The 21,187-nt window shown below is 51.5% G+C and overlaps 7 protein-coding genes across 7 annotated transcripts; 3 read left to right on the top strand and 4 right to left on the bottom strand.

The window, feature by feature from the left end:
- Positions 1–36: 36 nt before the first annotated feature.
- On the bottom strand, positions 37–2,254 carry PHACADRAFT_121358 (uncharacterized protein). Its single transcript, XM_007395894.1, has 5 exons — positions 1,539–2,254; positions 1,186–1,481; positions 821–1,007; positions 458–769; positions 37–401 (listed from the first exon to the last, which is right to left on the bottom strand). Exons 1-5 carry the CDS (start codon positions 1,863–1,865, stop codon positions 201–203), a joined length of 1,323 nt encoding a protein of 440 aa, XP_007395956.1. The 5' UTR covers positions 1,866–2,254; the 3' UTR covers positions 37–200.
- A 402-nt stretch (positions 2,255–2,656) lies between these two features.
- Positions 2,657–4,893, bottom strand: PHACADRAFT_256398 (uncharacterized protein). The gene is made up of 10 exons (XM_007395893.1): positions 4,614–4,893; positions 4,555–4,566; positions 4,390–4,498; positions 4,160–4,329; positions 3,984–4,108; positions 3,775–3,933; positions 3,510–3,721; positions 3,283–3,449; positions 2,763–3,209; positions 2,657–2,705 (listed from the first exon to the last, which is right to left on the bottom strand). Exons 1-7 carry the CDS (start codon positions 4,848–4,850, stop codon positions 3,697–3,699), a joined length of 837 nt encoding a protein of 278 aa, XP_007395955.1. The 5' UTR covers positions 4,851–4,893; the 3' UTR covers positions 2,657–2,705; positions 2,763–3,209; positions 3,283–3,449; positions 3,510–3,696.
- Positions 4,894–5,107: 214 nt separating this feature from the next.
- On the top strand, positions 5,108–6,314 carry PHACADRAFT_256396 (uncharacterized protein; the record flags this gene model as incomplete). The annotated part of the gene is made up of 3 exons (XM_007395892.1): positions 5,108–5,370; positions 5,419–6,028; positions 6,076–6,314. 3 exons carry the CDS (start codon positions 5,111–5,113, stop codon positions 6,259–6,261), a joined length of 1,056 nt encoding a protein of 351 aa, XP_007395954.1. The 3' UTR covers positions 6,262–6,314.
- A 1,696-nt stretch (positions 6,315–8,010) lies between these two features.
- On the bottom strand, positions 8,011–14,289 carry PHACADRAFT_121344 (uncharacterized protein). Its single transcript, XM_007395891.1, has 19 exons — positions 13,962–14,289; positions 13,546–13,905; positions 13,210–13,482; positions 12,524–13,155; positions 12,354–12,470; positions 12,276–12,296; positions 11,941–12,219; positions 11,773–11,890; positions 11,633–11,718; positions 11,503–11,580; positions 11,337–11,451; positions 10,868–11,277; positions 10,520–10,815; positions 10,255–10,473; positions 10,088–10,205; positions 9,670–10,037; positions 9,527–9,621; positions 9,089–9,477; positions 8,011–9,038 (listed from the first exon to the last, which is right to left on the bottom strand). The coding sequence occupies exons 1-19, from the start codon at positions 14,248–14,250 to the stop codon at positions 8,802–8,804; spliced, it is 4,500 nt and encodes a 1,499-aa protein (XP_007395953.1). The 5' UTR covers positions 14,251–14,289; the 3' UTR covers positions 8,011–8,801.
- Positions 14,290–14,391: 102 nt separating this feature from the next.
- Positions 14,392–15,761, bottom strand: PHACADRAFT_121341 (uncharacterized protein). The gene is made up of 9 exons (XM_007395890.1): positions 15,684–15,761; positions 15,593–15,630; positions 15,494–15,535; positions 15,317–15,443; positions 15,138–15,262; positions 14,959–15,084; positions 14,726–14,902; positions 14,614–14,674; positions 14,392–14,561 (listed from the first exon to the last, which is right to left on the bottom strand). The coding sequence occupies exons 1-9, from the start codon at positions 15,703–15,705 to the stop codon at positions 14,476–14,478; spliced, it is 804 nt and encodes a 267-aa protein (XP_007395952.1). The 5' UTR covers positions 15,706–15,761; the 3' UTR covers positions 14,392–14,475.
- A 93-nt stretch (positions 15,762–15,854) lies between these two features.
- PHACADRAFT_173790 (uncharacterized protein) lies at positions 15,855–19,462 on the top strand. Its single transcript, XM_007395889.1, has 14 exons — positions 15,855–15,986; positions 16,049–16,149; positions 16,211–16,348; positions 16,399–16,528; positions 16,575–16,711; positions 16,763–16,834; positions 16,888–16,921; positions 16,971–17,005; positions 17,061–17,271; positions 17,322–17,642; positions 17,703–18,692; positions 18,741–18,814; positions 18,866–19,161; positions 19,223–19,462. The coding sequence occupies exons 1-11, from the start codon at positions 15,931–15,933 to the stop codon at positions 17,806–17,808; spliced, it is 1,341 nt and encodes a 446-aa protein (XP_007395951.1). The 5' UTR covers positions 15,855–15,930; the 3' UTR covers positions 17,809–18,692; positions 18,741–18,814; positions 18,866–19,161; positions 19,223–19,462.
- Positions 19,463–19,679: 217 nt separating this feature from the next.
- Positions 19,680–20,977, top strand: PHACADRAFT_256379 (uncharacterized protein). Its single transcript, XM_007395888.1, has 5 exons — positions 19,680–20,008; positions 20,067–20,197; positions 20,250–20,464; positions 20,519–20,657; positions 20,708–20,977. The coding sequence occupies exons 1-5, from the start codon at positions 19,717–19,719 to the stop codon at positions 20,882–20,884; spliced, it is 954 nt and encodes a 317-aa protein (XP_007395950.1). The 5' UTR covers positions 19,680–19,716; the 3' UTR covers positions 20,885–20,977.
- Positions 20,978–21,187: the final 210 nt, after the last annotated feature.

Here is a 21,187-nt window from a genome sequence, read left to right as displayed (position 1 = left end):
AGAAGCGCGCTCCCGGCCCAAAGAGGCAGGTGTATAGGTTCAGTCCATAAATAATATTCGTCTGAAATGACTAGGACCGTCTATTGACCTTCTATTCTCCATCTTACCCCTCTTTCCAAGCTCATCAGTTCTAAATCAAGCACGTTCACATACCACCACATGACGCAGCCCTATGCGAACCTCGGACTCGCTAAACATATCTAAGCCCTAGTCTGATAAATACTATCGGGACCAGGACGAAGTGTGGTAAGACCAAATGCGGGAGCGGATATGTTGCCGGTCAGCATCTCCGTTTCAAGCGACTCGTAGGGATCTGTCGTCAGCTGCACCATCTCGTCGTGGCGGAAAATCGGCAGGTGAGGGGTGCCCTTCGGGGGACGCACAGAGATGCGAATGACGTACTGGCAATAACAAAGCTAGAGAAAGACTACGAGCTAAAAGAAGATGTGTCGCTCACCTGAATATCGATGACACCATCGACGGACCATGAGCACTCTCTACCCATCGCCCCGGCCTCCAGCCTCATGATAACGCAGCATCCTCCTATCTCCAGGCACGTTTTGTGGTCAATGACCGCCGTGTTCAGGACGTTCTCGCGCAGACTGTACTGCCGCTGGAGACCGACATAGATCTTGCGCCTCTTGACGAGCTGCACCTCGATATTTGGGAAGTAGAGCCTCGTCAGCGCGGGCGACGACAGGCAGCTGATCTTCAGCGCCATCGGGATCGGTTCACCGGACGGGTAGCATCGCGGGAGCGGCAAGAATGCCTGATACATGTTAGTGAACCAGACCAGAGGAGAAGGTCCTTTCGGACGTACCTGTACACTCGGCAGCTCCGTACCCTGAGAAGTCAGCGAGCGCGCTTGGCAAGTACTCGGCCACGTAGGCATGAGTGAAATAGCTTTGACACGGTTAGATACCGCGTCCAGAGACAGTGGCGGGAGCTCAAGAAGTGTTGCCATGGAAGGCCGCGTCTTGGGTAGATAGTATACTGGGATCGGACAGCTAGAGGGGCGATATGGGCACGGTGTTAGTATATACATGTATATCGTGCGTGCATGCATGTCGACGTGCAGATGTAAAATATTTGAAATGTCCAGAGAGTCCACGGTGCACGATCACGTGCGTGAGAATATAAAAGCATAAGTTTGGATAGCTGCGCAAGAGCAAATCCGCAACTTACGCCTCGTTGCGTCGAAAGAGCCCTTTGCGCACGACGTTAATATGAAGGGAATAGCTGACGTCAGAGGAGACGCCAGGGTGGATAGCTATATGCGACGGAGGTAACTGTGCGCTTTGACCATCGATGTAAGTGGGGAATGGGATAGAGAACCGGTAGAGGGTATCTGCTGCGATGCAGCGGGTGTCCTGAGGGTTTGAGACGGAGAAGAGTGTGGTTGACCGATTGAACAAAGGAAGTTTGGAAAATCCTGGAAGTTTTGCATGGTCCATTGAAGAAGTCGAGATGCTGCCTTCCAACTAAACAAATCCAGTTCAGTCGACATTACTGCTAATTATGATAAGCACGCGACCTACTTCAACAGTAATGTGTGTGACGAAAGTGCATTTCTTTCGAAAGGTGATGACACCTTCTACGACGCCGTTGAAGCCATACGAAGGACGCATAACGGCGTGTGGAAATTCGCCGACGTCAATCTTTAGGTAGTCGGTCTGGTAGATACACTGGCGCGTGCGAGCTGCGGCCGGAGCATCCCCGGCAGTTGCTGGACCAGAATGCAGGACGCGCAGCTCGGAGTGTCCAGGGCACTCCGTATACAAAGGAAGATTATTCTCGCAGGAGGATGAGGTGGTATGGTAGAAGGGCGGTGCATCGATCTCTGTTGGCAGGGAGTTCCTGGTCATCCTAACGTGGAAAGCTGGTGCACCGCTTCGCAGGTAGTGGTCGCACAACTGGCAATTCTGACGAGGAGTAGATGTTAAACATTAGACCTTTATACGCTGGCCGCGTCGGGCATAGTAAGCAGGACTGCAATGACTCGTTCACAGATAGGGTTCTATCCTGTTTCATCTCGGGTACCTCTTGCAACTATGGAACTCCGCGGGCGTGCCGATATGAGGACTGGCAACAACTGATCGCGTCATTGGTTCCTGACAGAATTGGCCGCCTCCACCAGTCCGGTGATATGAATTCAGCGGCTTGCAGGTGCCTGCAAGGCCTCGTTACGATGCCCAAACGAGATACTGGACACATATCGGTGTCATCTACTACACGCCAATGTTAGCGCGGAGTCGCATGGATACGTGGACAATCGCCTTACTTGCACCTTACTTGATTAGCGACCCCCACAAGCCGCTCGCTAAGACGCCGAAGGTCGTCTTGGTCAGCGACATCTTCCGAGAGATCTAGACGCGCGTAGATGCTGTATTCCAATGCTTGTACATCACTTCCACGCTCGAAGATACAGAGATAGACCATCAATCACCCGACCTCTACACGAGATGCTTCTGGTCGGCCTACCCTGGCTCTCCTCCTCCGCTGATAGCGCCCCGAAGAGGTCCAAAATACTCCAAATATCAGCCTTCCCATGCCTCTGTAATAGCACCCCGCGGACCTATGTCTGAATGCAGCACCCCGCGGGCCCATGTCTGGATGCAGCACTCCGCGGACCTATATCTGGATGCAGCACCCCGCGGACCTATGTCCGAGTGCAGCGCCCCGGGAGCCTCTGGTCGGCGCCGAAGGTAGAGGCTTAGACACTTCTCTACTGGCTGTGGGCGACCACTCACAGCTCCGTTCAGTCAGTGCCATAGGAGATTAAGATATGTCACTTTGTGCATGTTTAATATCAAAGTGATAATGTAGAGCTACCGCCTTTGGGAGGTCTCCTCCTGCAGCCGTCGCCAGACAAGGACAGTACCAATGTTGCTGCTAAAACAAATACAATTAACTCGGCCTCCAGGTTCAGCTCCTGGATGAATGCGACTATTGTGCCTAAGATTGACGACCATTGTTCGTATCTGCGCTGACCACCTTAGATCATTCACTTATAAACTGAACACGTAGCGAATCCGCTCCGGAAAGGCTCGTGGATTATCTTGCGGAATAATAATGCTTGACATAATGGACAGCTCGAAGCTGTCTTCAAGAAGAATGGCGTGGGCGAGGGTACTCGGCACTCAAGCACGTTCACCGTTGAACTACCGGATATTACGTCGCTCACGGACATCACATCGATGAGAGCTCGTGTATGTTAAAGTCACCCGTCGCATGTGGTAGCTATGTGCGCCTTACTTATTCGTTCCCGTCCCCTCATAATAGCGAGAGCCAGACGAAGACGAGAATGAATTTCGGCACAACACCAAGAGTGCTGGGACCCTCTGGCATCTTGCAACGGCGAAGGAGGTTGTATACCGCCTTGGTCCATCCGCTGTAGAGGAGTTGCCATCCCACCGCTTTGCAAGTTCGAAGAGCTGGACATATGATTGGTATGCAGCGTGTTCTGTTTCTCTGGCCATGCGACCACACATTAAATTGTTTTGATATAGTAGCTGGCTTTCTCTAGGCCACCAGCAGATTCAGCAGATGATCCGGGTACAGTGTAAGAAGAAAAAGCGGGTGAAAAAGGCCGCCGCAAAATCTCCAGAGTACAAAGTATCAATTTTCTGCCGCATGTCCGCAACAGCGCCCTTGAATTCTCGCGGCCATTCTCTAGGAGGAGCAGCCGAGGTCCTGTCACCAGATCTTCATCTTGGACAGCCTATTCTCACACAAAGGTCAGACAACGTAAAAACGAGGTGAGATCGCGCTTGCCTCATGCGCGAGAAGACCGCAGCCAATATCGCTGCAGGCGCGAATGTATATACCAGGACACGCACAATCCACCAGCTGTTCTCCGTTGCCCAATGTGACCATGCGCCACCGAGATGCAGTGTGATCATGCAGAGGGAGAATGCCGCATATCCGACCGCTCTAGACACTCGGTCAAAACGTAAAATGTCAGAATCTAGACCGGCGCTGACCTATGATATTTCCAGATCAGCTTGGCCCTCGGATTACCGCCGAACAGCCGACCATTGAACCAAACGCTACCACCTCCGAGGATAGTCTGAATTACCATGAAGATGAATGTGATTAAGCCGAATGTCTAGCATATTATGAGTGCTTTGGACTCGCGCTTGATCATACGGGTACCTACGCCATGCCACGTTGTGAAGTGCGCGCGAGAATTTATGACCTTGGTAGCAAAGATAGCAGCATAACCCAAGAAGGCTACCGGAAAGCCGGCCACTATCATGGCAAGCTGGTGGCGGGTGAGGCCGGAAGCCTTTGTCTTAGGGTAAGCCGTAGGTTGGAGGGTTAAGATTCCTAAACGATTTGTACCATTCAGAGCACGCGAGATAAAACATGGGAAGCAGTTGTATGTACCATATGCAAAGAACGCGATAGATAGACTCTGCAGGAGTGGATGCCACCCAAACCAGTAGAATGAGGTTCCGCTAGCAAAGGTGATGATCCATGTCACTGCGAGAAGTGTCTTGTAGGGGCCGTTGTACATTTCAGCCTATCCGTGCCTATATAGCAAACACTCACAGCAACAGAGACCTGAGACCATCAGCGTGTGTATGTCAACAATGCTCAAGGGCACATACCATAGCTACGATTTGTGCAAACGCATCTCCCTCCCTGCCCTCGGTGGCCGAAAGTTGCTCCTGAAATCCCATCTCTTCTGATCCTACTTGCTGGAGCTCGTCGTTAGCTGCCAGAGCTACTGTTTCGGCCTCGTTCTCTGATGGCGCTTGAGCAGTGTCGAATGACTTCAGGTGAAGGAGAGAGCTGAGCAAACCCTTGCCCAACGGTAGCCACTTATTCTGTAGGTGTGAGAGCATGCTTTGCTGCGCTCATGCTGGTTACGCGCCGTCAGATGTAGACAGGGCGGCCAGGGTACATTTCTTCGACAGCGGTGAGAACGTCTCTCACCGCGCTCTGCACGACCGTGGGAGCCCGGAAGCCGAGGCGCGTCTCCGGGAGCACGGCGCTCGGGAGACACAATTAGCGGTAGAAGGATGCTGGTGATAGCCGATACCGGTACCTGCAGTTTACCAAGCGCACGGCGGCGGCCCGCCCCCGCACGCACGCCAGCACAGCGATGAGGTCTACAGCGCGACTGCTCAACGCCGTCTCTCACGCCGTAGATGGCTCAAGGGCACGAACGACGGGCTTCATTGGCCTCGGCCACATGGGCTACGAAATGGCATACAATCTCTTCTCACGCACGCTCGTCGAGAGTGGGGGCTCTGCCCGCTTTGTCGTATGCGATGCACGGCAAGAAAGCGCGACGCAGTTTGTGAACAACTTCCACAATCACTTCCCAGGTGCAAAGATAGAAGTGCTCTCATCTCCCGCCAAGTAAGTGACTGAAAGTCCGCGTGTCTGCCATGACTGACAGAACACCAGCGTTGCCCGTGCCTCGCAGACGGTACTTACCGTATTGCCTTCGTCACCACAAGTGAATGAGGTGTACATGATGAACGCTGGTGGGATAGTCCCCGGGCTACGATCACTGTCGTTTGAGGAGATATCGTCTACATTCTGCATCGATTCTACCACCCTGGACGTGAAGCTCGCCAGGGACGTTTCGAAACACGTGCACGAGACTGGGGCGAGCATGGTCGATGCACCTGTCAGTGGTGGTGTCACAGGTGCAAAGGCTGGCACGCTGAGCTTCCTCGTCGGCGGTACCGAAGACGAATTCCGCAGAGCCGAGCCTGTACTCGCGCACATGGGCAAGAAGATCATACATTGCGGCCCCAGCGGCTCGGGTCTCGCAGCGAAGATATGCAACAACATGATTCTTGGCGTTCAGCAGCTAGTGGTCGCGGAGGCCATGTTACTCGGCACGAAATTTGGGCTGGACGCAGCCGTGCTTGCTGGGGTGATTAACAGCTCGACTGGGGCATGCTGGGCTAGCTCTGTGAACAACCCTGTGCCTGGTGCATTGCCAGACAAGCAGCCTCCTTGCACGCGAGACTATGAAGGCGGCTTTGCCACTCGTCTTATGCACAAGGTGAGTTTTTTTTACTCCCGAGGAGGCGTGGCCAACGGGACTTGTAGGACATGGACCTCGCCCTTCATCTCGCCCGTGAGCTTGGTGTAAAGACGGTGATGGGAGTGGATGCATTGATGCTTTACGAGGCATTCATGAAGCGGGTGCCAGAATTGGCCACAAAGGATTTCTCGTCCGTCTACACAGCATATTCTAAAGGAATTGAAGCGACGGAGGAGGCACATAGATCGTAAAATCTCGGAATGCATTTTGTGTACTTGAGGTTACAGGTAGCACAGGTAACGATAAGGTTAGGGTTACGTTGCCAAGTGAGAGGCCTGCCGGCCCCTCGTCCGAGAAGCGCTTTTGGTCTGCTACTTCTGCCAAAATTTGCGGCGAGCTTTCGAGGTGCTGCCGAACGGTGTCGTTCGTCTCCTCCGCACCTCACTATCTCGAGCGTAGACGAACCATCTTGCGGCCTCTTACGATCCCCTGATCCACCATTGACGACCTTTCGAACGAGCTGCCAATTGCGGTTTAGCACGCTCATTTCGCTTCCGTCGCAATCCATCTGTTCGCGATCTCGTCAAATCGTCGACCATCTTACATCCTTAGTAAAGCTCCCAGTCCGGCCTTAACTCCTCCCATCATGTCTGGAAAGCCAGCTGCGATTATTTTCGGTCAGTACCGCGGCGAGGCAATCACAAGAAGCGTTTATTGACCCTTCCCCGTTATTAGGCGGGCTAAACACCTGCTCTAGGGCTCTCGCCGCGTTGCTAGTGCCATTACAAGGCGAGGCCCTAGTTTCGGTATGTTCCACCATCCCTAGTGTTCTTCGCGTGATTCACGAGAGCAATAGCACCTGAGGATAGTTGACAAGTACTCCGTCAGCCCGCCCACCACGTACGTTCACCCCCAATCCTGCGTCAAGGAGCAATCGATGACTGAAACCAGGCCGCTAGATACGTTGGCGCAGAGTTCCCCAACATATTACAGAAAGACATTGTGGAATATCGACAGGCTAATCTTACCATTCCCTGTACGTCCCATGCGATCCCTGGTGCACTCCTGGGCCGTGAGAACTGACGGTTCCGGCTATCACAGCTACCGTCACTTCCTGCTTCGACCAGCCCTCAGGCCAGGATCCCTACTCATATGTCTTTGATCTCACTGGTGAGATACAATGGGATCGGCCGGAGCAGGTCAGTTTTCTCGAACACTGGTACTCTGGGAAAGCTCGGTTGAACATGTTATTTAGGTGCAAATTAAGACCACCTTCAACATCGCACGTCTCGTCGGACTGGAAGCTGCAAAACGCAAGGTCAAAGCCTACGTCCGCCTGCAGCAACCCTTTTACGAGTGCAAGGAGAAGGGGAGTCACGACGAGAAGGAGGATGTCAAACCTGATGGTGTTCTGGGCACTTGGTGGCATGAGACACTCCGGATGCTCGCTTCCATTGACGAGTGAGTGTACGCTCATAAAAATGTAGTCCGATCTGACCGGGGCATGATTCTTCAAGCCTCAACCTCGTCATCTTGCGAAGCGCTATGGTGTATGGTCCCTACGTAGACCACGGCGGTGAGTGTCCATGAGTGTCGTAATACTTTCAGGCGTGTCTCACCTGATCCTCGCAGTGGTTATGTGTTTTATCGCCGTCGCGTCGACTTACGGATATATCAAGCAACCCATGAAAGCTCTGTTAGTCTCTATATCTGTATGTCCGGCCATCGCTCCCTGACTCGCCGTTTAGCTGGGGACCCGGCAAGCATCCAACTCACACCGTCCACGTCGAGGATGTTGCAGGTGGCATGTGGGCATGTGCCGAGTGGATGGCCAAAATTGGTCGGACAGAAGCAAGTTCTATCGCGGGTGAGGAAATCTTGTTCAAAAACGACAAGAGCAAGGTCAAGGAGGTAGAAGGAATGGTGGCTCCGGAGCAGAAGTGCATCGTCCCTCTCTTTAATATTGTACGTGGTTGCATCCCGCCCTTCTACTATGGTGGCTTATCTCCGCCTCAGGAGGACAATAGCAACGTCTCGATGGCTGATCTTGGCAACATTATCACCTCGTTCTTCGGCACAACATTCGAGTTTCACAACTTCCTGACCAACGTTCTCGCTAGTGTGAGCAATTGCGACTGAGATTACAAACCTATTGCTGACTGAACGAAGTGGAAACTTGAGGATAATGTCGAGGAGATCAACGAGAGCCACGTCACCAACTGGACAGAAATGCTCCAGAAGTCAAATCCTCCAGTTACCAAGCTTCACTACACTGCTTACATGGACCTCTACCACCTCAAGAAGCACGTCATCGCATTCAACTCGACGAAGCTGAAAGAGGTTGTCGGATATGAATTGCGCCGGCCAAACATTAATCACGAGACACTCAAGGAGGTGATCGACAAACTCAAGGCTGAGGGGAGCTGGCCGAACCTGGATGGATCTTCATGATGGAAAGGTTTGCCAAAGGAATTCTTTTGGATTGAGGATATTAACAATGCAGAATCTCGGAGCACCCGCTAAACTTAGCTATTATTGATACAAGTCGCCCACACCTAATACCTTAATTTCTTCGTCATCTCTAAACAGCCTCCTGTCCCTCCGCTCACCCATTCTACCTCTTTATCGATTCCTTCCTTCGTTATAAACTGTGTAATATCTGTCAATAGCCATGCTCATTCTCCCGGAACGTTGTCGCCTGAAGAACTGAAAATCAAGTATATTTAATTTATGACTTCGGATAAATAATATGGGGTGTAAGACTGGAAGTCCGGTTGAGAGAGAAAGGTGCTCAAGATTGTTGATGTTGAGAAGGAACCGCAGTGTTTGAAGGTGCGGGTAGTGAGGGAGGCAACACATCTACAAGGAATCCAGGAAGGAATCGCTCAATGCGCTCATGAGTCGCTGCCCAGAGAGCCTTCTGCCGGTCGTCACGGGAATCTTCGCCGCCAGCCGAGGGAGGTACCAAAGATCCTGTCGCATTCATGACAAGCACCACATTCTTAAGCGACTCCGGTATCGCTTCGTGCTGCAAAGACTCAAGTCAGTTTCGGCTGAACTCAGAACGTGAAGACGCACAAGCTGATCTCTGCGGTCGACATTCATGAGTCTGTCGAGAAGATCCAAGACCTGAATCCATAGCACTCGAATGTCAGCCTTGGTACCCTCCCGGGCCTCGAGGTGCATGAACGCCTTGCAGAGAAATGCAGATGCTCGCAGCCGCGTTTCCGGCATGCCCATCGGATCGCGGAGGAAGACTTGCGGTTTTAACAGCTCGTCGAGCAAGGGAAAGACGATACGGTTGAAGAGCTCTTCGACTTGCGTCTGATTTTCTTGGTCTAGCAGAAGGTGTGGGCCGAGGATGGTACGCTGTAAGTGGACCATGGCAGCCTGACGGATCTCGCGCGAGGTATTTGAAGACTGGCGAGCAAGCGACGACAGCAACGGAAGGCACAGCTGACGCCATGCTGTACAATGGTTAGATGATTGCAAATGAAGATGCAACAAAAGACTCACCCATAGGATCGCCAGTTTTTCCAAGACGAGACCAGGCGCCCTTAAGATTGGATAGCATGTCGACTGCCTTGCGACCTCTCTCCACAATTGGAGAGCTTGCTAATCGTCAGTAGAGTTTATGAGATAAATGAATGCAGCTTTACTTCGAAGAGTTCAATGACTGGGTTCGACGTCCCTGTTGCTGGGCTTCAGTCGCCAGTCCGGCTACTGTCGCATACTCATCTAACACCGTCACCACACCGACGAAGTTGTCCACCGTAATTTTCCACTCATCGGAAAATAAACTCTCGATGAGCTCAAGCGTCTGTCTTGATGCTTCTGGGTAATGGATTGTCGACTTCATAAGAGCAAAGATGATGTTCCACTCGGTCGGTGAATGAACGACATCACTGTATTTTGAGAGCACCGACGCAAGACCGACTGCGATATGTTCCGCGACCGAGCTGGCGACTTGCTGTGGCAGGCCTGCAAGCAAATCAAAAGAGACGTAGACCTGATCACGGAGAGATGCCTGGTGGACATCAACAATAATTCACGACTGAAGGATATTACGACGCTCACCTTTTGCGCAAGGATTATGCAGATCCGCAGGAGTCCGACGACGGCACGCTCAATAAGCAGTACACTGTATTGAGCCGGCGTTGTCAACAGAGCGGAGAGATGCTCGAAAATGACTGGCCTATAGTCATTGAATAAGTGCTGATGGTTCCAGGGATCAGTTCACATACCAGGTCTCGTCAATGTATTGAGGCGTGTGGCAAATGATGCTGACCATGATCTCGAGCAGAAACACGGAGACTGGGTCGTAGGGCAATACAAATGATTCCTCGTCCGCTTGCTCAGAACCCACATCACCCGACTCCTGCTTGAGTTTCGCAACCGTTCGCTCGTGTGCCAGGGCTTCCAGAGCTCGGATTACTGCGACCAAAGCCTCCGAGTTGAGTTGCCTGAATGTCATCAGCTTGCGCTACAACGGTAGAAGGAGTGACCTACATGATCTGCGCATACAGCTCGTCAAAGCGACAAGCTGTAACGCAATCAACAGTGCAAAGAGTACTCTCGATGTCTGCATCTGTTGCATCCGGGACCTGTGGGTCGGCACCGGAATTGTATGGTGTCATTAGATAGGAAGAAAGAGCCGATAAGAGCCCGTCCGATCGTGGAGGTGGGCGAGCGGGTTGATTTCTGCGCAGCGGTATGGCCGTTGTGCCGCCCAAGAAATCCTCTGTTTGCAGCATGCGAGCCGGAAGTAGAGAGTTGAAGAAGAGATTCCCGAATATCTCAAATATCTGTGAGGGCCCTGTAAGCGCCCAGCCGGTGTGGCTAAACCACCCTACACACCTGGGTCCAACCCTCGCGCAACGCGTTGCCATTGCCATTAACAATGTTGAATAGTACAACTGCAGCAAGCTGCCCCTTGAAGTTCCTGCCGAACTTTACGGAAAGCGTTGACACAGTGGTCGATTGGCCATCAACCTCTACAACCGGGAAGTTCGGAATTTGCGACGGCAATGATTCGGAAAGAAGGCCTGTAGCTTGGGACAGAGAGACTACGACGTAGTCGAAGACATCAGGCAGATGAAAGTATCGCGCGAGAGTCGCGCAATGTCGGAAGCCGGTAATAGCTCTCTCGATAATGTAGTCATCGTCGAATGAGATGAAAGCAAAAGCGATTGCGGAAACAACCGGCTTCCACACGATCTTGAACATGTCGCTGTCGAAGGCAGATGTATTGCAGGTCATGAGTTTTCCTGGAGAGCGATACATGAGCGAGGGAAGAGAGCTATCGAGATATTCGACGTCAACCTACCTGCCTGCCACGCCCGGGTCAGGAGCTCCTTCCAAGCATACTCGAAACCCAGTTGACCGGTATGCTCTTCTGGCATGATGATTTCTCTCTTGCGAATAGATTCATAGATATCAAGCTAGGTAGCGGCGTAAGCCACAAGTTAGAAGGCAAATCATCTAGTACTCACCAAGTACTCTTGAGAGAAGTCTGAACCATCGTTGACACCTCGAAGGTTACGCATGTAGTCCTCGATCGTCATGCGTTTCTTATGCGCAACGTCAGCGAGCGCGTGCAAGTACACAAAGCAGGTAATATACTCTGATCTGAGGATTATGCAAATCCGTATTGAGTAAGATGATCGAATAAGCCAGTACATATACGGCGTCCTGAGACTTGACCTCCGCTGCACAATGCTGAGTCAGTGATGCTGTCCAGAAGTACAGGCAGCTGTTGTTACCAGGTTCAGAGGCAAAGTATATCTCTGCAAATGTCTCAGTGATACGACCGATCTGCTGGGCCTCTCCCGGCAGTCGGAAGGCCTCTAATAGTTCTCGCATGGCATCCGCGACGGATTTCTAGCAGATATTCAGCTGGAAGATGGCAAGAGAATCAAGGGACACCCTACGCCTTTGAAGCCAAAAAGGCTGATAAACGCCTTGAGGATATCAATGTTCTCGGGTTTCGAGATGAAGTCACCTAGTAGCCGCTTGTCCAGCCGCGTGGAATTTTTCAAGAACACGGCCAGGCTTTTTGCACGCGGCTCGTCGGGGTCAGTGTAGATGAGCTTGTTCTCTTCAAAGAAGGAGATTCCGGTCTTTGGCTTGGCGTTAAAGCGCGACACACCAGTTAAGACCAGCTTCTTTTGAGACTTGGTTTGTCGTAAATCATCGAGTGCGATATAGTCCTGTAGTTATTTCTCGATACGAAGGCAACAGCAAGGAAATAAGAATATTAACTCACCTCTGGCCATGGCTCGGCTTGCTAATACCATCTTCATGAACCAAAGTTATAAATTTAAAAAGCGATATGTGCACTCACACCTTCTGTCCTCGCCGTCATGTGATTGACAAAGGCAAGTAGCAGGTCTAGACAGAGATACTGGGACGTCTGTGGTGGCATGTCTTGTCCATTGCCATATTGGCCAGGATATATGCCCTATATTCACAATCAGAAGGCCGGACAATCAGTCGCACCATCGTGTGGCAAACCTTTGTGGCGAAATCGATTAGTCGCTCGAACATGTTCTCGCAGTTCATGTTGCAGTCGTAATTAGTGTAGAGGTCGACCATGAAGCTCGGGTGACGAGATATAAGAGCCAAGGTCTCGAGCAGCAGTTCACGAGTGTCCCCCCGAGCTGGTGCGACCAGTAGGCGTGGCGTGGATGGCGTCTTTTCAAGCTCTGAATCGATGCCGACGGGACCCAGCCGAGGAGAGTCGGGGGAAGGCGTACCAGGACGTGGAGATACGCCAGATCTCGTCAGGTGGGTCTTGATGGTGGAGGGTGGAGGGGCCAAACGATCAATCGTAAATGTCAAGAAGAGCTCTTGCTGAAGCTTCAACTCCTGACGCATAGTCTCAAACATAGTGGATATCGCGCGCAGAGTCGTCTGAAGGACAGCTGGATTATCAGATCGTGCCAATTGAAATAGGTACTTGCATCCGTGATCGAAAACAAGGGCGGAGAGCGAAGGAAAGTCGCAGATTCTGGAGCCAGTGACCTCGAACGCGACGTTCAGAACTCTCAGGGCTGTAAGTCGCGTCGTATCGGTATGTGCCTGGTCAGTTGGATCAAGAATGTTGATGAGAACGCGCAGCAGCTCTAGTATCGATGGTAGGCCGTCTGGGATGGCGTGTTAATACCACGGTCCGATCCATGCAGCCACCCAATACGCACATTTTGCCCTAGGAGCATTCGGGTCAGCCGAGTTGTCACTGGCAGAGGGCAGTCGAGGAGACAGCGTAGTTTCGCTCTCTTCGTTTTCTGGCAGAAGTTGGGAGCTGTCGGAGGTCCCGGCGGCAACAGACATCTTGCCCTCCAGGTCTTGACCATTAGAATCACTATCGGAGAGTTTTCGCTCTTCTTCCTCAGCATCGAGCGCATACAGTCGAGCGAACGCTGTCTTCACAAGAGCATGCATGGTGGCTTCCGCTGAACGCCTCAGCATTTCTTCGAATACATGAGTCGTAAGTACATGTTCCCCCGTCTCCCGCAGATGGGGAGAGGACCCACCGCTGAGCCGCATCTGACAACACGTCGTCAGAACCGTCTCCAACATTTCGCACACCTCGATGTCGCCCAGGTTATCTCCCACAGGGCTGCACATGCAGTCTTGGATCACGGTCATAATCTTGAGTAGAGTCACTTCGTCTCCGGACGAATCACTGGCTTCAAATTTACACCGTGACACGGTGCTACTGAGCTCACTCAAGCATGCGCTTAAGGAAATGGCACCGGGGTGTATGAGGTTACACTGGAAGAAGCTATGGAGGGCGGATAGCGCAGAGGACGTGATGGGTCCCGTTGATAGCGGAGAGCGGATGATAGCGAAGAAAGGACCAAGGAGCGTGGTTAGCGGCATAGAGCGTATATCTATCACGCGTTCTTGAATCTTGCATGCATCATACGAGAGCGTCATGAGCTCGTACCTTCAACGTCCTTAACCGATCGCCTGAGGTCCTGGAAACCTCGCATCAGCTCTTGTTCGCTGCTACCATGTTCAGAGATAAATGGACTCTGATATGGCCGTGTGCGCCTTAGTCCGAGACTGCTGGCTAGTGTGGAATCTCCGGTACTGCTGAACGGGTGGGTGGACATGGCCCATCTAGAGTTCTTGCGCATGACAGAAGTGACCGACAGAATCTCGGATGAGAGTATATGTTTGAGAGACACAGACGGAACGGCCAGCAGTCCCGCCTTGGTGTCGTTGTGCGCCATGGTGGTGGAAGGTGGAAGACGCGGTGAGCGGTGGGCGGCCAAAGCGGTCGCGCATGTATATTGGGAACTCGAAGCGGGTTTACGTGTCAGCTGGCGCCAGACAGCGACTGTTTACTTCACAGGTTGCTGCCAACCAAACGATGTCAACCAGCACACAGACTTGCAGTGAATGAGTATTCGACGAGTGATATACATGAACAATGTACAGAAAGCGGGCAATCATGTTTACTGTGCCGGGGTATCCACCCTTTGTGACATCGCAGCCTGGCCTGCTGCAGCGGCAGCAAGTCTTGAACGTTTCCGCTCCGCCTCTACAGGGCCCGAATAAGTCAGAGTGAACTGGACATGTATTAAAGTACGCACCCGCTTCCTTCTCGCGCTCGATTTCTTGCACAATGCCTTCAATTTGCGAAAGTTCGAGGCTCTACCAGACGTTCAAGATCAATTCGTTTGACGAAAACACGGCCGAACTGACAGTAACTTTGCCATAGCTCTCCATGACGCTAATCTCGATATTCTTTGCGCCAGTCTGGACAACCTCAAGGAGACTCTTCACCGTCAACTTGATGGCGTCGTCGCGACTAAGATCGTCTTTGTGGTTCTTCTCGAGGAACTCGCGGACAGTCTTAGAAGAGCGACCGATTGCGTTGGCCTGACAGCGGCATTGAGTACCGCACTGTCATATGCACTGTAAGGCTTGAAACATACTTTCCATTCACTGTAGATTCCTCCTGGCTCAGTTTGCAACAGCTTGGGCTCGGTAGTATGAGGATCGAATCCAACAATCAGCGTTGCAACGCCAAATGGCCGGACACCTCCAGACTGAGTGTATTTCTGACAGCGAAGGTGGGTCAATGTTTCTACTGCATATACTTCCATGTCTTCACCTGTTGGATGGTTGCGATATGCCTCGTGATATATTCGACAGTCACTGGGTCCTCAACCGTGAGACGATGGCTTTGGCACTCTATCCTTGCCTTATCAATGAGTACACGTCCGTCGGCAGTCAGACCTACGAAACATGGCTGAGGATAGACTAGACGCATGATAGTCATGGGGGACTCACCAGCAAAAGCAAGGCAGATATGGTCATCGAGCATAGCGACCTTACGGACGGTGCGTGGATCTTGCAGCTGAAGTACAGACTTCTTTTCCACTCCGAGGACGACGACGTCCTTTCCACGAACTCCTACCTGCCGCCGCAGAGTTAACACAGTCAGTTTAGTACACAGGCAGCCCTTACCGCGCAGGTTCCACGCCTCACGGCCTCAGAAGCATATTCGACCTGGCTCGCTCCTGGTTAACGCGACTGCACTTTGAGAAAATCACGATGAAGCAGTACCTGGAACAAGTGACCGTCCGGCGAGAAGACAGTGAGAGCTGAGGAGATTTCAGTTCAGGACTGTATTTCAGACACATGCGAACGTACACACCGCGGTCGTATGAGCCAGACATGGTGTACGGAAGGTAAGGCAGCTGAATGAGACGCGCGTCGAGGCTTGCGTCTGCGTCGTTCGGAAGCACGTGCAACGTTCCTGGCGCCTCGCGTGGTTCTCGCGTGGTCGTCATTATGCACCGCACTCCCTCTTAGTAGTTTCCGTACCGCACACACCACATACCTCTCGCAAGCCTACAGACAGCTGGTAAACCTTTAGGCAGCAGGTTCATATCTGTACTCGGATGAATTCCTCCTCAAATACGCCCAATGACGATGTGGAGTTTCTGTACGAACAGAAGTATGTGGCATGTGATCGGTTACTATTCCATCGGCAAAGACTGAACGCGGCTCGCTGCGTAGAGGCCCTTTCCTCTGCCAAGTATGTGGCCTAGAGCTTGTCGCTCTCCCCGAGCAGCAGAGAGCAGATCATCACAACGAACATTTCTCTGGCAAAGCTCAGGGTAAGCGGGCACCATTTTGTATCTGCGTGCGTACAAAATACCCAAGGTGCCTGGTGCTTAGGTTCCTCGTCTGCTACCCCGAAGCCCAAAAGCCCATCTTTGAAACCGGGGCAACCTTTGAAACGGAAATGGAAAGCATCAGACGACGCGTTCTGGCACCCTGCCCAAGATGATCCGCCTCCGCTGAACTTCACTCCCGGTATGCTGAAGGGTTATTGGTCTGAAAATTGTTGACAATCGAGTGTTCAGGTCTCATTCCATTGTTAAAGAAGGCACTAGTCAAGGCTCATGCCAAAGGAGCTGTCGAGAGAGCGTACCTATGCTCAGACGTTGCCGTCCACGTACAGACGGAGTCCTTCGACAGGGGCTGGGGATGTGGGTAAGTATACTTTGTTCTTCAAACATATTGTTCTTATCCATTCAAGATATCGAAATTTTTTGATGTCTTGTGCGGCACTTATGGGCCAACAACTACAACCAATGTATTTTCCCCTACTAGATGCGCCTATATCCCCCGGCGTCCGTAATCTGCAACAGTGGATCGAAGATGCTTGGTCACGAGGTACGATTCAATATGTCTTTGCAACTCATGATGACTGAGAGTGAGTGTCAGGTTTCGACGAAGAAGGTAGAGATCAACTTAAGCAAAAGCTTACCAGCACGCGCAAGTGGATTGGAACAGGAGGTGTGGCGTTGCAATACTGATCGCCCATGCATGATTTAACCCATTTTGAACAGAGCTATACGTGGCATTCTCGTCTCGTGGCATTCCGTAAGCCCTTGCCACATATCTGGTCTACTTGTGACTTATGTTCAATCAGAGTTAACCTGGTAGATTTCCAACTTCACGAACGAGGCGGGTTCTGATCACGAAGCTTCTCAACTCAGAATAGTCTGATATTTGAGCTCAGGTATCGAGGCCCTCATCCGATGGATCGTGGACTATTTCACGCAAGACGTGCCTAGGTCGACAAATATCAACGATGCCTTGAAGGCGGCATCTCCTGTCGTTATTACGGATAAGATGCCCATCGTTCTGCAGCACTCGGGCCATTCTCGGACAGTAGTCGGCTACGAGAAACTCGGCAATAAGATCCAACTTCTGATTTTCGACCCGGGCAGGTATGCATAGACTTTGCTCCTCTTCGTCCGTCTCAAATCACCATCGCTAGGTATATCTCGCCAGATATTCGTCGAGCTGCTCTCGCAAAGCGCGGTGGTTCAAATGCAGCAACGAACCCACCACAGAAAGCGCATTTTTCTCCGAAGAAGCTCTTCAAGCGTGTGCTGCACCCTCATACCAACAATGGTGGAAACTTTGCGGGAGACAGACAACAGGCAAAACGTATTCGGGCAGGAGATGTTGACGATATTATCGTCGTCAACTCTGATTCCGAAGGGGAGGGTCCTAGTCAAAGCACCAGCTCGAGGGTTGAAGAAGTCGACCTTGCGAAAGTACTCAAGACTTTCCGCTTGAGCGCATCTAGCCTTGCGTATGTGATTACCTCCACCTCATTAATTCACCACGAGCTGATTACTGCTGAATATCACAGTAAGAAGGACAAGTACCAGATTCTCTACTTCCCTATGACAGCGCCTCTCAGCGACAGCGAACGACTTCAACGTAGGGTGGTCACTAGTAAGAAAATAGGCTACTAGAGATCTCCCACATAGACTATCGTACATTCTTGGGCAAACGGGGCTGTTGAGGATTCTTCGGACCATGGATGTTTCTCATATCGTGTAGACTTTACTGTATAGCACCCTAATACTCCAATACGCTAATCAATACATTTGGCAGCCTGAGCCAAGGTAGTGGTATACGCCTGGGAGCAAGACGCTTGCGTCTATAAAGAAGCACCCAGACTCTCAAGTTGAGGCCATAACAACATCTGTATCGGCAGACATGGCCGGAGGAACAGCATCATCTGCCGTGCCATGCAATCCTTGCAACGGAGCCAAGTCAAGACTGGCGACGGCGAATCGCAGAGCCCGTTCCCAAGCCTCTTCCACATGATATCCTCCTGTTCTGAACACTTTGTCTTTGTCTCTCCGCACGTCCTCGCTCAACGGGTCGAAGTAGTGGTCTCGTACCACGTACTCGTCATCGTAGGCATACCAGCTATCCTGAATTGGTATGTGCGGCTCGTCGGGTACAGCCGCGCCCTGGTTGGCGCGATTGCGGAATGCTTTCGACGTGCTTTGGAGCACGCTCGAGGCAATACGAGCGGATGCTCGTTTCTGAGCTTCGGCACGAGAGCGGGCGACGAGCTTTGCGGCGTCCTTGTCACTCGTCTCGAGCCTGTCTATGAGCTCTTCCCTCCCCTTCTCTCGCTCTTCGCGTTCCTCCTCTTCAAGTCTGCGCAGCTCTGCCGCACGCTGTTCTCGGTCAAGCCGCTCGGCGTCTTCCTGCTCCTTCAGATATTGGGCGTATTGCTCCTCTCGCTGAATGTTGAGCTCTATGAGAGCGGCGTTTTCTTGTTTGTATTTCGCAATGCGGGTCTCCGTCTTCACAACATCGATGTCATTTATGAGATTAAAGGCTTGAACGATGTCAGACACTTGAACTGAGACAATAGGGTGTCACGTACTGATATCCTCAACTTCTTCCAGGTAGTCATTGTATTTCCGCAAGTCGGGGAAATCCTCCGGACGCTTATTAAACCTGCGGAATGTTACGTTATGCACACAAATGAAAGCTGACTAAAATTCTCACTCTCTTGCTATGCGTCGTCGGACGGCTACTTCCTTCTCAACCGTGAGATCTTCGAATGTCTGTGGCGTAAATGCGAGCTTCCGCAACGTCTTGTTGCAGATAGGGCATGGTGCAGGACCCAAAGTAAACAGTCGATCGATGCAAGATTCACACCTAGAGAGTAAAACGATTGAAGGATGCGTATGACAAGTTCACTTCGATACATACATTTTATGATAGCAGGCACTCACTAGCAGACGTAGCTTCGGGTTCAAATAACGATCAGACTTGCATACAGGACACTGATCGTCCATGGACTTCAGAAGAACGCAGTGTTATCAGTGCCCTGCGCATCTATTAGAACCCCAACATACTTACGAAGTACTCCGACGTCCTTCCTGACGGGTCCTTCACGCCTCCGCCGAAGATTGTGGTAGAAGTACTCTGGACCTGGGGAGTAGCTGTGCGTGTACTCGATAACGAGACATTTCCGCCCTTGCGAATGGTAGTTCCGCGCAGCCAGTTGCTAGCGTTTGGTCTATTGGACATCTTTGCTTTGCGGACAGGTGGCGGTCAAAGCCCTGGAGAGTGGGCTAGCGTCTCCGTGCAAGCGCGTTCATGATTGTGTCCCTGACGAGAGCCACATCTCGTAAGCGACCTGCAGCTTGCTAAGTCTGTCCTTGACCACGGTGTAATAAAGTTACGAGAAACGATGAGCCTGCTATTCTTCCCACAGCACTGGATCCGGACAAATTCAGGCGTTCGGCGCTGGCTTTCAGAATCTTTTATATACAGTATTCGCCGTCCTGGCTGGACTAATGGCCTTCAGTCTTTTCAAACGTCTCCCATCCTTCCACTCATCTGCACGCACAATGGATTCTGGTATCGCATCTCTGCCCAAGACCCGAGAACAGTGGAGAAAAGCTCTCGATGACCTGCCGGATAACCCAGAGAAGATACCGGCTTTTTTCTTTGGACACGGGTCGCCCATGCTTGTGTTCCCCGAATCTGAAACTGCAATTTCACCGATTCTCAAACATGCTGGATCCAAGGGTCCTCTTGCCAACTTCCTGAGAGACTTCGGTCCTGCGCTTTTGGCCAAATACAAGCCCAAGGCCATCGTCGTATTCAGCGCCCATTGGGATACACTTGATGAACGTCTCGGTATGTGCGGACTGACTAGTTTCAGTCTATGTACCTCGCTAACGTCGCTTCCTGACAGTTACTGATTACGGCGAGGAGAATCCCCTCTTTTACGATTATTATGGATTTCAACCGGAATTATACCAATTGAAGTTCAAGTCACGGGGTGACTCTGCTGTGTCGCAGCGCGTGGTGGAACTGTTCAAAGAGGTATGTGTTGCGGTTCGCGTAGATGCTATTGCTGATACGATTCCCCGTGTAGTCTGGCTTGTCGGCTCGCACTTCGTCGAAGTTAGAGCCTCGTGGTCAGGACGGGCTTGGCAAGAATGTTCCTGGGCTAGACCATGGTGTCTTCGTCCCCTTTAGCCTCATGTTCGGAGAAGATTTCACAGATATTCCCGTCATCGAGATATCGCTTGATGGTTCGCTTGATCCTCTGAAGAACTGGGCGGTGGGCCAGGCTGTCAGCAAGCTGAGGTTACTCTTTCTTCGTTTCAACGGGTATTATGTTGACCCAAATGGGATCGGTAGACAAGAGCGGATCTTAGTCTTATCTGGAGGTCTTACAATCCACAACCTACGTGACTTTTCCTGCTTCGCTGAAGACACCGCCAAACCCATATACTTCGACTTTGACAAGGCTATTCTTGAAGCGATCATGCTACCCGATGTATGTATGATCACCCTTGTTCATCACAATTGCATGTTGACGAGGAACAGGCGGTGAAACGCAAAACTGCTATGGTTGACCTCGTTAACCACGTAGGATTTAAAGTAGCACATCCAAGAGCAGACCACTTCGTGCCATTATATGTTGCGGCTGGCGCAGGTGAAGGCGACGACGTGCGGATCATCTCGGCTATATACGGCTCTCCGACCATTGCATTCGGGGTATAGTACTTCACATACCCATAGATACATCTTTCGGACTTGTGTATCTATATATCGCTCGTGTGTCGCGGCAAGCTGGCCTTACAAATTGATATTTATCACTGTCACGTGGCGTGCCTTAGAACTCAGTTGTTCTTGTCAATCGGGCGTCGAAAAGCTGTCTTCAGGCTTTCCTCTCTATAAACCACTTTCATTTGTAACTTCACTAGACGATATTCGCGCAGTGCGCATATTCCGAAGAGGACGTCAGGTGTGCCCCGTGTTAATCATGAGGATTACTGCGCATGTGTTCTGATGATCGTTCGCCCA

Source organism: Phanerochaete carnosa, assembly GCF_000300595.1.
Source record: "Phanerochaete carnosa HHB-10118-sp unplaced genomic scaffold PHACAscaffold_5, whole genome shotgun sequence".
Lineage (NCBI taxonomy): Eukaryota > Fungi > Basidiomycota > Agaricomycetes > Polyporales > Phanerochaetaceae > Phanerochaete > Phanerochaete carnosa.
The sequence above is the reverse complement of the archived record's forward strand: the minus strand, read 5'-3'. Positions and strand labels throughout refer to the sequence as shown.